General features: G+C 39.6%; 1 protein-coding gene across 1 annotated transcript; it reads right to left on the reverse strand.

The window, feature by feature from the left end:
• Nucleotides 1-2,074: 2,074 nt before the first annotated feature.
• On the reverse strand, nucleotides 2,075-16,999 carry LOC119651227 (peroxidase-like). Its single transcript, XM_038054733.1, has 10 exons — nucleotides 16,859-16,999; nucleotides 9,805-9,936; nucleotides 9,519-9,748; nucleotides 9,078-9,399; nucleotides 3,116-3,523; nucleotides 2,905-3,064; nucleotides 2,686-2,847; nucleotides 2,431-2,629; nucleotides 2,270-2,372; nucleotides 2,075-2,214 (listed from the first exon to the last, which is right to left on the reverse strand). Exons 1-10 carry the CDS (start codon nucleotides 16,939-16,941, stop codon nucleotides 2,142-2,144), a joined length of 1,872 nt encoding a protein of 623 aa, XP_037910661.1. The 5' UTR covers nucleotides 16,942-16,999; the 3' UTR covers nucleotides 2,075-2,141.
• Nucleotides 17,000-17,347: the final 348 nt, after the last annotated feature.

Here is a 17,347-nt window from a genome sequence, read left to right on the forward strand (position 1 = left end):
ACTACTTGGTGTAATTGGTCGCGTCCATATTTAACCAATTCGGCTGTAATTCCATCGGCTCCTGGCGACTTATGATTTTTTAGCCGATGAATTGCACGGACTGTTTCTCCTAAACTTGGTGGTGGCAGTATTTAAATTAACGAAAAATAAACAACAAGTTTTTATTATTTCAAGTATTTGTCCGTCGTCTTCAGTTGGCGGGACCTGCAACTCGCCGATGTTCTGATTGTTCAGTAGCTCATCAAAATACTCAACCCGTCGCTCTAATATGCCCATTCTGTCGGAAATCAGATTTCCCTCTTTGTTTCAGCAGGATGATCATCGAGTTGTATAAGGCTTCATCCTGTTGACTTGTTGGTAAGACTTCCGCGCCTGGTGCGGCTGGTCCTTGTACTTTTCTAGTTCACAGACTTGTTGGTTCTCCCAGGCTTCCTTTTTCCGTCTGTGAAGTCGCTTCTCCGCTCGACGGAGTTCGTGATAAGTCTCTGCGCGCGCCCGCGTTCCTTGAGAATGCAACATTACTCGGTATGCGGCATTCTTCCGTTCCGTTGTTAGCTTACATTCATCGTCAAACCAGCCGTTCCGACTCCTTTTGCGGCTGGGGCCAAGTATGTTTGTGGCCGTATCTATGATAACGTTCTTCAGGTGATTCTGAAGATCATTTGTTGATGCTTCATCTCCAGGTCCTCTGTTGACTGCAGTTATTACGGCATCCATTTCCCTTTTATAGGTGTCGCGGAGGGTTGTGTTGTGAATGGCTTCAGTGTTCACTCTCACCTGATTGTCAGAGGGGATTCTAGGTGGTATTGTTATTCGAGCTCGAAGCACCATGCCAACGAGATAGTGATCCGAGTCTATATTGGCCCCCCTATATGTTCTGACATTCATCAAGGCTAAGAGGTGGCGGCGTTCGATCAACACGTGGTCAATTTGGTTGAAAGTGGCCCCGTCTGGAGAGGCCCACGTATGTTTGTGGACCGCTTTCCGCGTAAACCAGGTACTTCCAACAACCATTTCGTGTGACCCTGATAATTGAATAATCTGCAGTCCGTTATCATTTGTTTTTTCGTGTAAGCTATGGGAGTCAACGTATCGCCTGAATACGGGTTCCTTCCCTACTTGGCTGTTAAAATCCCCAGGTATGATTTTGAAATCATACCTGGGACAGGCTTCGAGGGTTCGTTCTACTGCCTCGTAGAAGGTATCCTTCTCCGACTCTGCAGTCTCCTCTGTAGGGGCGTGAACGTTTATGAGGCTTATATTTCTAAATTTACCTCGCAAGCGCAGAGTGCATAGCCGTTCGCTTATGTTTTCAAAGCCGATAACAGCAGGTTTCATTTTTTGGCTGACTAAGAAACCTACTCCGAGCACATGGTTTACTGGATGACCGCTATAATATATAGTGTAGCGGCTCTTCTCCAGGAAACCGGTCCCTGACCTTCGCATCTCTTGTAACGCTGTTATATCAGCCCTATATTGGGACAGGGTATCGGCTAGCTGCTCGTGAGCTTCATCTCTGTACAGGGAGCGCACGTTCCATGAGAAAATGCGCAAATCGTTGATCCGTTGTCGTTGCCGGGTCCATCGTTTTAAAGTCCGTCCTGTCCGAGGCTCCTGTTGTGGCTTCGTAACAAGTTGTTTTCCGTGTAGGGTTGTTAGCCCTACCCAACCCCAACCTGGAGGACCAGGTGGTACAATTTGTCCCGTTTTTAGGCGCAGGAGACTCGCCTTCATCTTTCTCCGTCTGCAGCTTTTCGTAAGGAAGGAGCTCCCAGCGGTCACCAGGTGGAGGTGGAGATAGGGTTTGGTAGTAGAGCTGTTGGTGTTGGTTCAGCAGGCATTTCCTAGGTATTATGCTCCATCGTGGGTACCAATCCACGTTTCGCCCTGGGACCTATACTACCCTTTGACCACCTCCTTCCTTTTACCGTCGTCTTTAATTCTGAGCAGATAAAGTATCTCCCGATATAATCACCGCATTAGGATTAATAATTATGTTATGTTTAGCACTCATCAATATTTATAAAAGTCTTCATATCCAATCAAGTAAATTTATTTTTCAATAAAGAGTGAATCTTGGAAAGCTAACCGAAATATCTCTGTTAAAACTCTTTCATCCAAATAGAAGCGCTATATCATAGTTATTTCGGGTTATTGACATGCCACTTCCTCAAATCAACTTGAGGTAGATTCGAGCAAAGCTCAAGTTCATTGCTGGAAAAAAATATTTAAAAATATATTTTTATATTAAATGATGTGTTAACATTACTTTATTGATATCCGTCGAAATGCCTGCGGTTGCATTCTCTCAATATTTGTATTGTCGCATAATAAGCGAGCCGCACTAGATTTTCTGATTTCTTTTAGTTGATCTACAATAGGAAAAGCTTAAGATAAAATTGTTGATAGACATGTACTCGCAAGCCTTACCTTCGGAGAATGGGTACGGCTGTTCCCTGTTCTCGAAAAAGTACCGATCACCTTTTCTCAAATTCTTCAATTGTATAAGGCTAACACAGAGGAATGTTGGTCCAACTAGAGATCTGGGCACGTGTCGCTCTAGCGCACCGCCAACGGATAGGTCTACATCCTCGAAGGATTCATAGATGCTATATAGACGTTTGACATGCTGGAACGACAAACTGTTTAACACCCTCCAATTTAGATCACCTATAATTGTCATACTTCTTCTGGTATATATATCAGAAAATCCTTCCAGCTTTTCGCTCTTCCCAAGTTACAGAATTCTAAGAAATCATTATATGGAGGGAGACCGTGGTCTCGGTCACGTTGGAGATCTGTTGACCTTAAATCTTTCAGTCTACCTTGATTAAAATCTTCGGCTGCCTATTGGCAAGAATTGTTGTGATAATGTAATTAGGAAGGAACCAAGCGGATACTCACTTCAATGTCGAAATTTGTGTCAGCTAGTTTTGCATGCTGAGTACTTAGTCCACGTACAACTGAATCCAATCTGCACTCGTCTTCCAAGAAATCTGGTTTATTTTTTACACTAGAAAGCGTAAATGCGGGTTCGTAGAAGCTACGCGATTCGGATACTAAGCTGTAAACGATTCATTAAAATCGTAAAGCCCTAATTATTTTACATACTTACAATAATACTCCCATAATTTGGGTATGAAAATATCTGAAGACGGAATGTATAAAAGATTCGATACTTCTGGGGTCAACACAAGGATCGTAGTCACTAACAAATTCTTCTGGTTTCGTGTTGAAAATGATCTCGTGGGCTCGCAATTTATCGATGCTAAACAAATTCTTTGCCCATTCATAATAGTTAATATGTTGGAATTGTGCTATATTGATCCTTCGAGCTTCCTCAAACAAGGTCTCATCATCCCAGTCCTGATTCAATCCCGCCAATTTAAGTGCTATACGGTTATGTTCCCGGAGAAAGATAATTTGCATTGAAGTTAAATCAGGATGTTGGTTTGCACGTTTGTCCCCTAAGTCATATAACAAACTTTCCTGGTCATATTGTGAATATGGTGGTGTGATGTGTCACCTTATGTGGTTGTTGCCAGTCCACTTGGCAATCCCTGTGATGTGCCACCTTATGTGATTGTTGCCAATCCACTCGGCAATACCTTATTCTTCTTTCTTTCTAGATTAGATTATGGTTAGTCGGAGCAGCTAAATGCCAAAACTCCAGACTAACCAGTTATGGGAGCAGCAATTGCCTGAACTCCACAATGACCTAATCAAGCAGTGTAAATTATGGGAGCAGCGAATTGCTTGGACTCCACAGAATGAAACACGTTAAGCTTGAGTTTGATAGTTCCAACGAACTACGTATTTTTAATTTATATTTCCTTTTTTATACAATTTTTACCTATTCTTAGTAGGCCGGTACATATCAATTTACAGTATTTTAGAGAAAATATTACATAGTAGGCAATGATAAGTTTACAGTATTTTTAGAGAAAATAATACATAGTAGGCGATGATAAAGTGAATAAGTTTACAGTATTTTACACCTTACCCCTTTTGAAAAAAATGAATTGTCTTTAGGAACGGTAGACAATTCGTTTTTTCTTTATTGTTTATATTATGTATAGTTAGAAGTTTTTTTTTTCTTTTTTTTTAACAATAATGAGTAATATTTTTAAAGTCTACTTATTGTAATAGTATTGTATTGGTATTGATTAATTAGGTGGTATATTTATATTTATAATAGTATTTTCAACAGTATAGGCAATTTCAAAGCAATTTTGTTTATTTTATTTATTTATTTATTCGTCTTAACCTATTTTTGTGAATTTTAGATATTTTATTGTTCTGGTCTTTTATCAGGCAATTTACATTGTCAATTGATATTATGCTATAAGGACCTTCATACAATGGGTCTAGTTTTCGTCTGTTTTCGACTGTTAACAAAACTTGATCTCCTATTTTCAATGATAACGGGTTACATTTTGGGTCATTTTGGTTTTTTGTCTTTTTCTTTGCTTTTTCTAGAAGTTGTTTGGCTTTGCTAATGGAATTTTGTAATCTGTATTTTAGTTCATTATTGTACAAGTCGTAATTATATATTGGTTCTGGTTTTGCTTTAGAGAGTTCTGAGGGTATATTTACTTTTTTTCCAAACACTAACTCGAATGGTGTGTAACCATGTATGGAATTGGGTGACGTGTTGTAACAGAAAGAGTAGTACTGTACCCAATCATCCCAATCGTCTTTGTTTTCGTTAACGAAACTTCGTAGGTATTCGTTTAGACACTTATGGTTACGTTCTAGAGCTCCTATGGTTTCAGGATGAGCTGGTGTTGCAAATATTTGTTCAATTTTTAGCAATTTACATATCTCTGAGAATACTTGATTTTTGTATTCAGTACCGAGATCTGTTTTTATTTTGTTCATGGGTCCGTAGTTTAATATGAATCCATGGACAATTGCTCTTGCAACAGTGTTCGCTTCCTTGTTTGGAATAGGTATTATTATCACATATTTGCTCAGATCACACTGCATAGTTACAGCGTATTTATTACCTTGGTTGGTTTTGGTAAACGGTCCAACTGTGTCTATGGACATGGTATCGAATACTTTGGTTGGTGTTGTTGTTATCTCTAGTAATTCCCTATTTTGTTTTTGATGTTTATTTTTTGTACATGAACTACAGTTTTTAATATAATTAGCGATTGTTTTTTTCATGTTTTTCCATTTGTATATTTCACGAAGTTTTTTATACATTCTACTCTGTCCAATGTGTCCTGCTGTTGGAGTAGAGTGATTATTATGCAATATTTCTATTATTTTCGATTTGTCCGTTATCGTAATTAGTGGTTTGTATATTTGGATATCCATATTTTTCAAAGTATGATTCGCTAGCGTTTTAAATGCGGTTGTATTTAATATAGTGAATAATTCACTTTCGGCCGATAGTTTCAGAGTCTTGATCTGAAACCTATTATTTAGATATTTTTCCAACTCTGTGAGTTCCTGCACTAATGCGGGTTCAATTGATTGGTTATTATTTAGATTTATATACCGCTTTATTTGGACTTTATTTTTATGTATTATGTTTATCTCTATATCAGTATTTTTATTTTTATATTGCGCAATATTAAATTTCAATTCCGGTAAATGCATTACTTCATTAGGTGATAAAACCTCGAAAACGTGCAGTTGATCAGGCTGCATGTCTTTGCTAGTAATGTGGTTTTCTGAAGTATTGTGAATGAGTTTTGATTGATTTGTGTTTTTGGTCATTGCTCTTGTTTGTATTTGCAAGACATTTTTCAGGTTTGTCAGGTCTGTTATATCTAGTTCTATTCTAGATAATGTATCTGGGCCAATGTTCTCTTTACCTTTAATGTACTGTATGTCAAATTGATATTCTTCTAGATCAAGCCTCATCCGTGTTAGTTTAGATGATGGGTTTTTCATCCCAAATAAGTAAATAAGTGGCCTATGATCTGTTCTTATTATAAAATGTCTTCCATAAACATATGGTTTGAAATACATTATTGCCCAATGAATTGCTGTTAGTTCTTTTTCTATGGTAGATTTATTTTTTTCACCTTTAGTGAATGTTTTGCTAGCGAAAGCTATTGGCAATTCAGTTCCATCTATTGTCTGTGATAGTATTGCTCCACATGCATTTTCGGATGCATCTGTGGATATTGTAAACTGTTGTTTAAAATCAGGGTACTGAAGTATGGGCGGGGACATTAATATTGTTTTAAGGATGTCGAATGCAGTGCTACACAGTGGTGTCCATTCGAATTTAACATTTTTACGCAACAATTGATTTAAAGGTAGGGCAATTTCAGCGAAATTTGGGACAAAACGTCTGTAATAATTACAGAATGCGACGAATCGTCTTACTTCGTCTGGGTTTTTTGGTACTGGAAATTGTTTAATGACTTCGAATTTTGAAGGATCAGGTTGTATTCCTTCGGCAGAGATCTGATGTCCGAGATATGTTACTTCTGATTGAAAGAATTTACACTTATCAGGGTTTAACTTTAAGTTTTTGGCTCGTAAGCACTGAAATACTGAAGTTAGATTTTTTAAGTGATGGTTTTTCGAACATCCAGTGACTATTATGTCGTCAATGTATAAGAAAGCTGTGTCGGGTGATAAACCTGATAATGCTATGGTCATCATTCTCTGAAAGCTATTGGGACTAATATTTAGTCCGAAGGGTAGGCGGGTAAATTGGTAATGTCCCTGGTTTGTAGAAAAAGCTGTGTATTTTCGCGATGATTGTTTTAGAGGTATTTGATGAAATCCAGATAGTAAATCTAAAGTGGAAAAATATTTGGCTCGACCCATTTGGTCAAGAATTTCATCTATTCTGGGAAGTGGGAATTTATCTGCTACCACTTTTTTGTTAAGATTACGAAAATCAACTACCAAACGCCATTTATTATCTCCTGTTGATGACTTTTTAGGGACTAATAGTATAGGTGAGTTGAAATGCGATGTTGAGTGCTCAATGATACCGTCGTCCAACATTTGTTTGACTTGACGATTTATTTCTGTTTTGTGGGCTTCAGGTATACGGTAATTTTTTGTGTATACCGCTGAGTTATCACTCAACTGGATATGTTGGCTATAAAAGTTGTTGGTGGTTAATGGCTCATTTTCCATATTAAAAATATCCGCGAATTCTCGGCATAGTGTTTTAAGGTCTTTTATTGCATATTCTGGTACGTGTTCTACGTCCAATGTATTTAACAATTTTTGCATTCTTTGTGTGTTATGGAATTTATCGGTATTGTTGTATACAGAATAATCCGAAAGGTGTTCCCATTGAGGGTTGAGGTTTTTGATTTTTACTGTATTTGAAGTGGTGTTTAGGATTTTAACTAGTGGGTTTTGAGGAGAAATAATTGATCCTGCTAAGAATATTCCGGGTTGTATTTCTTGTCCGGGTATAACTATGTCGTTTGAGAATTGACTGTTTAGTTTGCGTATTACTTCGCATCTGGGCGGGATTAAGATTGTGTTCCGTGTAGGACCATCTAGAATTGGAATTTCATGAAGAATATTATTGATATTAATTGTCAATATCCAGGTGTCATAGTCGATTATTGCCCTATGTTTAGTAAGGAAGTCTAAACCTAGAATCGCATCTGCGTCTAGTGGAAAGTCATTAGCAACTATTTGGAATGTGTGCTCAATTGAAAGAGTACTATCGAATTTTATATGGGTTTTTGTTGCACCAATTGATTCTTTTTGTACCCCAGTAATGCCCTGTATTGTGCATGTGTTATTTGGATAGTATATTTGATTATTGTCAATTTTTCCCCGTTTAAATATAGAAATGTCAGCTCCTGTGTCTATTAGTGTTTGTTCAATTAATTCGCGTTTTTCGCGTATAGTTTTTTCACTGTAAGGACGATTTACACTTTTCCGTAGATTTATTAGTGTAATTTGAAGTTTCTCTTTTAGAGATTCTAATTTGTCCATTTAGAAAAAGCAAAGAATAACATTTTCAGACATCTACTTTTATATTGTTATATTGTCGTGCTTTCAATCATGTTATACAAATACTAACATTATTTGGAACAAACAAACAAAAATCATTTATTATTTATTACTATTACATTTATTAAACTAATTCTAATTTGGAACAAACATTTTTTTATATTATTATGGTGTAGCTGCGATTTGCTCTAACCGTTTATATTTTATGAACTGCCGCTGGAGTTCTCTTCTTCGTCCTCCTTTAGCGCTGACAGATAGGTTATTGGATAGTCGTTTCGTTCGTTTCTTATATTCTTCTATTGTAAGGCGTCGAGGTCCCGCAAGTTTATCATCAACCGTAGTTGTCGGTGTTGAGTCTGACGGCTTCCAGCGTGGTGGTTGCTCTCCAACTTTATATAGTGTTATGCCTCCATTGTTTTGCTCTGGTTTTTTGAGCAATCGCCAGATTTTCTGGTAAAGCTGGTCGAACTTTTCCCCAATGTCGTTCATTTACACGACCTTGATTTTCAAATTTTCACAATAGTAGAAACGATAGTAAGTAGAAACGCTAGTAAGCAGAAGTCTTTAGACTGTTACTTATGTACGAAGTCTTTAGACTGTCACTTATGTACGAAGTCTTTAGACTGTCACGGTCGCCATGTGATGTGTCACCTTATGTGGTTGTTGCCAGTCCACTTGGCAATCCCTGTGATGTGCCACCTTATGTGATTGTTGCCAATCCACTCGGCAATACCTTATTCTTCTTTCTTTCTAGATTAGATTATGGTTAGTCGGAGCAGCTAAATGCCAAAACTCCAGACTAACCAGTTATGGGAGCAGCAATTGCCTGAACTCCACAATGACCTAATCAAGCAGTGTAAATTATGGGAGCAGCGAATTGCTTGGACTCCACAGAATGAAACACGTTAAGCTTGAGTTTGATAGTTCCAACGAACTACGTATTTTTAATTTATATTTCCTTTTTTATACAATTTTTACCTATTCTTAGTAGGCCGGTACATATCAATTTACAGTATTTTAGAGAAAATATTACATAGTAGGCAATGATAAGTTTACAGTATTTTTAGAGAAAATAATACATAGTAGGCGATGATAAAGTGAATAAGTTTACAGTATTTTACAGTGGCCATTCATGTCCTGTTCGTTCAGTCGCCTTGAGTAGACCTTTCTTTGATACTCTTAACTGTCGGCTTTGATTCCTTGAATCTCCATAAACGAAGGATAGATCGAGGTAGTGAGTTACTCCCGAAGGGTGGTCAGCAGGGATGGTACTTTCTGCACCTGGACAGTGTATATCTCCATCGGTTAACGATCGAAAGTATATAAGACATTCGAATCGTTTAAAGAAAGGGTCATCCGGTGGTACGGCAAGCGGATCGCACTTGAGTGAGGTATTTTGATATTCAAATCTACCAGATTCATTGCAACATTTCTGAATTTTTTCTAGGAAAGAAGTAGAACATAAAAAAATTAATAAACCTTAAAGTTTCTAAATTACCAACAGAACACTTGTTCTACTTTTGGTGGAACTTCATAAAACAAATTAACAAAGATGCGCCTACCTGTCAAAGGACTTTCTCCATGGCATTTTGATTGGAGATGAAGAGTTATATCGTGTGTAACCAGTTGGCCCCATTGCATTGTCAGCAGTGTTCTTTTAGGGTCAGATACGACTTCTCGACCGAAAACTTTGTACGATAAAAGTCTTGGACTTGGCAATGGTTTTCCGCTCTTTGAAAGCCTAATGGACGACTTACCGTCGCTGTACTTAGCTGGTAACAATCTGTTATAACTTGATAATAAAATGTTAAATAAATAGTGCCAGTTTTCTTAAATACTAATTATTACGTTGTGCCCGCCATTCCTAATGTCGGATAACGGGGATTGTTGCACGATCCATCCATTGTACGATATCTCGCATGTGTACAGGTTACGGTTGATGGGTTTATGCATTTGTCCAATTCAATTGGACATTGTGAGCTAGAATGGCATGAGAAATTACCTTATAGTCAATTCCAGATGAATAATGCCCAGTTGCTCAATGTAAAGGTGAATATAAATATGAGTAGGTGATGTCGCAAATTCCTAAGGCCGTGACTGTTGTGGGAAAGACAAACGAGCCAGAAACCAGCCGGTTCAGATAAAAAGAGTCAGGCAGTAGAGTATACGAAGGATGTTAGCTTCCTCATCCAATAACCAAAGGTCTCATTGAGGTTCCTAAAGAATGATTTACTTAGTGTACGCAGCGTGGCTCTAATTAGAGCAGGACAATCGCAAAAGAAGTTTCTGAAGGTTTCCCCTTTCTCTTCGGAACTTCGGAAATGCGAATTGTAGCGCAGGAGGTTACCTTTCGCCATCGGATGCTAACGGCTGTGAAGTAGTGCGAGTAAATTCCACCCTTCACAGTCACTAACGGGGCGAAAACTGCACCCGCCAGAAGGATGTAGCCACTGAATACCAAGTCAAGGTCGGTTGGAGTAACTATGCTACAGTTAGAGCTCGGATCATGTCCATCGACAGGCCTTCAATATCGCCCAGTTTCCCCCCCCCGTACAATTTGGCGACACTCTGCGTATCCGAAGATACCCCAGCACCGACTCCCTAGACCATCTTTAATCCGTCGATGAAGAATTCTGCCAGTTTCTCTTTCCTCCTTGGAAAGTTCACCACAAAACTTGGCTCTTGAAATTTGGCTCTTAGGAGGCGTGGTTCGCTAGAAGTGAACAGAACTGCCAAGGTACTTCTTGTGAATATTACTATGGTGGTAGGGATTCATTGTCCAATATCCGGACTCACATAGTGGTGGTGGTAACACTGCACGCTGCGGTGTATTTAACGCGGAGGTCCACGGGGAGGGAGGGGGTGGGGCCGAAGTTCATTCAGGATGCCTGCAAAACAGGACTGATGTGCCCCAGTGGCACCTGCACACGCGGTTCTTTGAATCCCATTAAGTTTGCTTCTATTTGATTTCTTGTTCAGCACGGGCCACCACACCATAGAGCTGTAGGTTATGATTAGATTTACCATGGCTGGGTAAATCTAGAGAACCATTCCCAGCTAAAGACTCCATTTCCTTACAAACGTCCTCTTCTGGCACATAAGCTTATACAGATCTTTTTAAGTCTGAGTTGTATGTTTAATTTCCAATTTAGTGAGGTGGAATTCGAGAATTTTTGTGTTGGTGGTAAATAATATGAGCTCCGTTTTGGTTAAATTTATGTAGAGTTCGGATCTTTCAGCCCACAGAAGTTAAACCAGCTGAAACAGGACCATAGGTTACATGAGGTCGCCTGTATCCCACAAATTCATTTATCACAGTCTCAAAGCTAGAGCTTTTAGATAGTGACCACTCTACAAGTTAGGGGTTAGGAAATCATTGATAGTATTCTCGCTTATCGTAACAGGCGAGTAAAACGGATTGAAGTTTATTGTCGATTGCTTTACGAATTTAGAAATGAAATGTTATCTATACTTTGGAAGAAAGACAAGATCGTTCGTTTGCTAATTTCAGTTACTGTACTCAGATAAGAGCTATGCGCATGCTCCTCGCTCACGTATCGGGATCCCCAGAGTATCTGCTCTCTCTATTTTAACCGAAGATTCTAGCGACATCAATTGAAAATTTTAGGGACTATGTGAGGTTTGTAAGATGCCAGTAGAAGATGCAGATTCTGGAGTTTTAACGAGAGTGCCTGTTATGTAGATATAATCCTACTGTTCTCTTCGGATGCGGCTTGATTTCGAGACCAGAGCCCTACCTTGGCTGGCAGAGCGGTACTGGTTCATACTGAGTTCAGGTTCAGTATTCATGGAAACGAGGCCTATCTAACACCTCTGCCGCAACTAAGGGTACAACACCCGAGCCAGTCGCAAATAGCTGGGCCATATGCTCTCAGGGAGCCATTTTGGTTCCAATGGTATCAGATAAATCCCGTTGCAGACTATGGTTTGATCGTCATCTCCAAGTATGTAGGGAGGGCACCTCCCAATGGTTTAATTAGAAGGAGCCTGGTGCGAAAAACCTTTCCAGCAGCTAGCTACCGCTCTGCATACAACACGACATGTAGAACATCACAAGACAACACTACATAAAACACATGGAACTAATGGGTGTCCACCACGGCCAATATGGCCATTAGCCCATCATACTCCAGATGAAGCAGCGTCGTCGGAATTGCGTAGATCGGCAGGCCATTTGATATGAATACATAATATAGACTTTAATAAATACCAATGGTAAGAGACGACGAGATACGCTCTGCTTTAGATGAATACTAGAAAATCCAAAGCGTCAACGAACCGGACCGCCAAACAAACAACTCAAGATATTCCCCTTCCGATTGAGGGTAAAACAAGTCGGAATACCGGAAGCTCGCGCTTCGGGTATAAAGGTTTTGTGTTCATCTTATGTAAGAGACGCACATTTCTCTGTCCGTATATAGCTACAAATCCAACATAATCCTTCATATTTTTCCAAACTACGAGACATACGTACATATTAGAGCCATAGATATCACGCTCACCCTAAACAAACAAACTGCCTATTACCTGCTGTACACATATATGCACGTATCTAAATTTATCGTACCCATAATTCCAATTTACGTCTTATATCTATCTGAATTAGGCACTACCCGCAAAGTTCATTAGCACGCAATATTATATACCTACATACACACATGTCTGGTTGACAAATAACTAAAAAACTAAAACAAAATAATTGTCTGCCACCCAATTCATAAGAATTCATTTCGTTGTGGTATTGACGAATTGATATGTCATGATGACGTCATGCGGGTTGTAGAGTGCACGAAATTCACAAAAAATTGTAAAGTTTCACCCCCAATAACTTTGTTAATAATAGTTGGATTTTCTTCAAACTTGACCAAACTGTGCATTATATTCTTCGTTACACTCATGCCAAATTTTGTATTTCTGGGATGAAGATAAGGGGGGGTGCCGGGTAAATTTCTAAAATGTGGAAATATACTATTATTAACTTTATTTGTGCAGATATCGGAACCGGATATATTTTGAGGCCTAGATTTCGTAGAGATGCACCACTGTGATTTTTTCCAGATTTTTCGGTTGGAGAGGTTCTGAGAACGAGACCTGTTACACTTTTTGGGGGTCATATTTTGAGCGCTCACTCCTCCATGTTTCACCCAATATCAAATATTGCACCAGTTTCAAAAAGTACTAATTGAGACCTTTCATTTGATACCCCACATGGCTACATTCTGTGAAAAAAAAATTTGCACCCTCCATTCACATGTATGGGGAGCCCCCTCTTAAGCTTAACACAAGATGGCGCCACTTACTGCATGTAAAGGGATCACCAGATTACATACTCTCACCAATTTTAGTGACAATCGGTCCAGCCGTTTCCGAATAAATCGGGTGTGACAGACAGACAGACAGACAGACAGACAGACAGACAGACGGACAGACGGACAGACAGACACCGTCACCATTCTAATAAGGTTTTGTTTCACACAAAACCTTAAAAAGCAGGTGCTGACATCGGCTGTGATGCTTACCATCGCTTGTATGTCGCTACTGTATCTGCTTGCTGGGGCACAGAGGCTCAGGGGGCTAAGGGGCTGGCTCCAAATTTCATTCCAATGCGGATGAATTTGTTGGTTACGTCGTAAAAGAACCTGGTTGCATCGGATCGGGCGGACAGACGAAATAAGAATCTGACAACTATAATATGTTGATCGCTACGAAAAAAAGTGAGTGCGACCCGCGGAAGATCCGTTACCATAACAAATTAGAAGGAGTGTGAGGTAGTGTACGCTGCTATAAAGTGAACTTCTTCACTGGGTTGGTGAGAGAAACGGAGGTTACGGCAAATAATAACGATTATGTTATTGAATACCGCATCTTGAAAAACCTTGTGGTAATCACTCCGATAGTCCCGTGGGGGGCGTTGTTTTCCACAATGATGAGAGATGAAAGGAACATTTTGTCAGGTTTCTGAGTTATAAAACATCAGATGAATTTCCACTTCTTGCGAATGTTAAGGCAACCCTCCCCAACATGCGGGATGCTTCTTTAAATGGATGTGAAGTTATCTTTGCGGAATATAACATCTTGAAATGATCCCAAGGAGACTGAAGCCAAACTTTTCCGCGCAATCCTTGCAGTTTCAGCAGATTTACTACTTCCACTTATAAATCTTTCGTAGTTAGGGGACGAAAGGGAGATCGGTTAAGATTCTAAACAAATACATCCATCTTGAATGCAATTAAAAAGATAATTGCGTTATTCAGGAACATACCAAAGAATATCTCGATAGATTGATCGACAGAGAGCAGGCTGGTTTTTGCTATGGATCCTGCATTGACGACAATAACACTTTACGAATTATTTTGAAACAGTGTGCGGAGTTCAGATCTCCCTTTCACGGCCTGAAGAGGGAGTGTATCTAGCATGCCCTATACAGGAAGGGTATTCCGCAGAAACTTATAGCTATTATCAGAGCGATATATGATGATGCAAAACGCCACGTGCTGTATCGAGGTAAAATCTCAGAGGAAGTTAAGGTCTAATGGATCATAGCATCTTTCTTCACACATCTTGACTACGCTGATGATATTTGTTTGATCTCTCGCCGAATAATGGACCTTGGCCAAACGGTTTTGGATTTAGAAAGAGAGGCAAGTAGAGTTTGACTGAAGAAAAATATAAACCATGACATAATTATAATATTATAGTATATAGTATAGACTTAGACTAGTATAAATACAACTAAGAAGCCTACTGATGAGTAAACTTGTTAGCACTGATGAAATATCGGTATTTGCAAGAATAAATATCCACACTAACGAAAAAGAAACAGTTAGTTTCTGAGAAATGATCACTTTCAATCCCCCGCACTCCCCACCTTTCCAACAAATGTCAAAATTAAGACCGGCTTCTAAAAGTACTCACCGAGACCTTTAATTAGATACCCCACATGATTGTATTTGATAAAAAAAAGTACACCCCCATTTTGCATGTATGAGGACCCCCTTAAATTCGACGTAAGAGGATGTAACTCACTATATGTATGAGCGTTCACAGTTCCCACCTTTTAACCACCTTACCAGCTTACATTTGGTGCCAAGCGTTATAACCGTCTCCGAGAAAAATGCTTGTGTCGGACAGCCAGCCAGACAGTAAACCGATTTTAATAAGGTTTTGTATTCACCGCACCCTTTCTATTCCCATTAATGAGGAGATCGTCGAAGGCGTTGACTAGTTTGTGTATTTGTGTATCTGCGTAGTTTCTACCAATGGTGGCACCGAAGTAAATGTCCATCAACGTAATAACAGCACTAGATTCGATTGTGCCCGTGCCTTGTCTAAAATCTGGAAATGTAGTTATCTCATCACCAACGTCAAGTTGAGATTGTTCTGCGCAAATGTTCTTTCTGTGTTGCTTTATGAGATAAACAAATGAAAAGTGAGTAACCCCGGTAGTCAAAGCTCCATGGTAATGCTAACACTTGTCTGTCACATGTTATTGGGGTACGCTTGGTTGGTGAACAAGTCAGTCACCCGTGGGCGATGTGATCAGAAGGCGGAAGTGGCAATGTATAGGTTATACATCAAAAAGAGGCGACAATTCCATCGCTGGCAACGCCATCTAGTGGAACCTATCCCCATAACATGGCCGTCGAATGAAAAGCACTTGGCCCAGCACAGTAAAGGAAGAGAGGTAGTGGAAGTACTGGGCGGAGTTGAAGTGCATTTCAACGAACCGCGAACGATGGCGCGTAGGTGCGATTAACCGGCTCTACCCCACCAAGGGGTGAATAATAACCATATATCTCCACCACGAGATGATACTACATTCAACTTCGTGATAGCCCATTCGGGTTTTTACAGTATTGTTTTTCCTGCGATTGGTAATAAGGACCGCCTCCATCTTTTCGTTTTACCATTCGTTACAATACTTTGAGCGCTTGAATGGTTTCACTTCCATAATGTTCCAAGTCTTTGGTTTACTTTGCGTGTATAACCACCATCTGGTCGTCTGCCAAACTAGCCAAAGTTACCTCTACTTGGCACGCCGTATTCCGTAATACATAGTTCCATAGCTACGATGAAGATCTCGGTAATCTTTTTTGGAAACACCGTCGTGTTGTATGCCTCAATCACACATTGACATTACTGACTCACCTTTCCCAGCACCGTTTCCTTCGGTATTGTTCGGAATGTCTACTCCTCGAAAGCCTCAGTGGACCAGCCAGTTATAAGTTATTTGAATTCTATTGCGCCTTCAACTGTCGTCTCCATGGTTTCCAATGCCGGGAAAGATAGCTTGGTGGTCACTGTGGGAGTAGTGTTCCCTCACCCGCTAGACTATTCCTCTTGCCAACGATGCACTGACGTAAGTCAGATCGACGATCGAGCCTAACCTTCTACCGCGGAAGGTGGAGAGGCAATTCGCCACTTGAGCGGCTGCGCAATGGTTTTGGTTGATTTGTATCGATTCAGTTCCCTCCTGTTTGCCCATCAATTTTCAAAGTGGTCCCATGGTTATGAAATTTAAGATATTTGTTATTTTTCCGTTACCTTCTCCATAAAATGCAATGTTTTAGGAGGTATTTCTGACACCGACTTGTCAACAAACCTAAGAGCAATCTTTCCGTCGAAAATTTCCGTATAAATATAGAAGAAAGCTTTAACGTTTTTTCTAGAAGGTTCTGCATGAATTAATGAAAAGTTCCAGAGAGTAAACAGGTAACGATCATACAAACGGATTTTCTCCAAACGCACTCAGAAACAGTCGTATATGGCCGTTTGGGTTTCACTAAAAGGTCAGTGACAAGTTCCGATTTAAATGAGGGATACAAATGAAGTTAATTGCAGCCAAAGTCAGGCACTATCTATTTTTTGAAAAAGGGATTACCTAACACACCGGAAGATATATAGAACGCACAATAAAACACCACATTCAATAAGATACTTTGCTACAATTGTCCCTTTAATCATGGCTTTTTGTTAGATATTCCAACGATACCGGTCGACTAGGTCCACTTAACCCACTATACTGAAGTATCATAAATGACTGTTTCAAGCTTTATTAACATATCCATATGGAAGTCTGTATGTTCAGATGCTTGTAATTTTCAATAAAGCTTTAGTATCAAAGTCAAATGGTTCAGGCAGATCTGGCGAGAAGCGGGTGGAAAGAGGGAGATTCATCCCGAGACTGGAGTTTTCTAGGAGGCCTGCAATAAAAATTTCAATAAAAAAAGGGGGTAATCACGAGGCCCCCATAATTTTCACCCCAGGGCCCATTTTTTTGCACAATCTTCACACCGGGCCTGGGTTTTCTTGCCACGGCCCTGAGTTTAGCAATTATTGTGTGAGCAATTTGTATTGAAACGAACAATTT

Source organism: Hermetia illucens, chromosome 1 (genome assembly GCF_905115235.1).
Source record: "Hermetia illucens chromosome 1, iHerIll2.2.curated.20191125, whole genome shotgun sequence".
NCBI classification, from domain to species: Eukaryota; Metazoa; Arthropoda; class Insecta; order Diptera; family Stratiomyidae; genus Hermetia; species Hermetia illucens.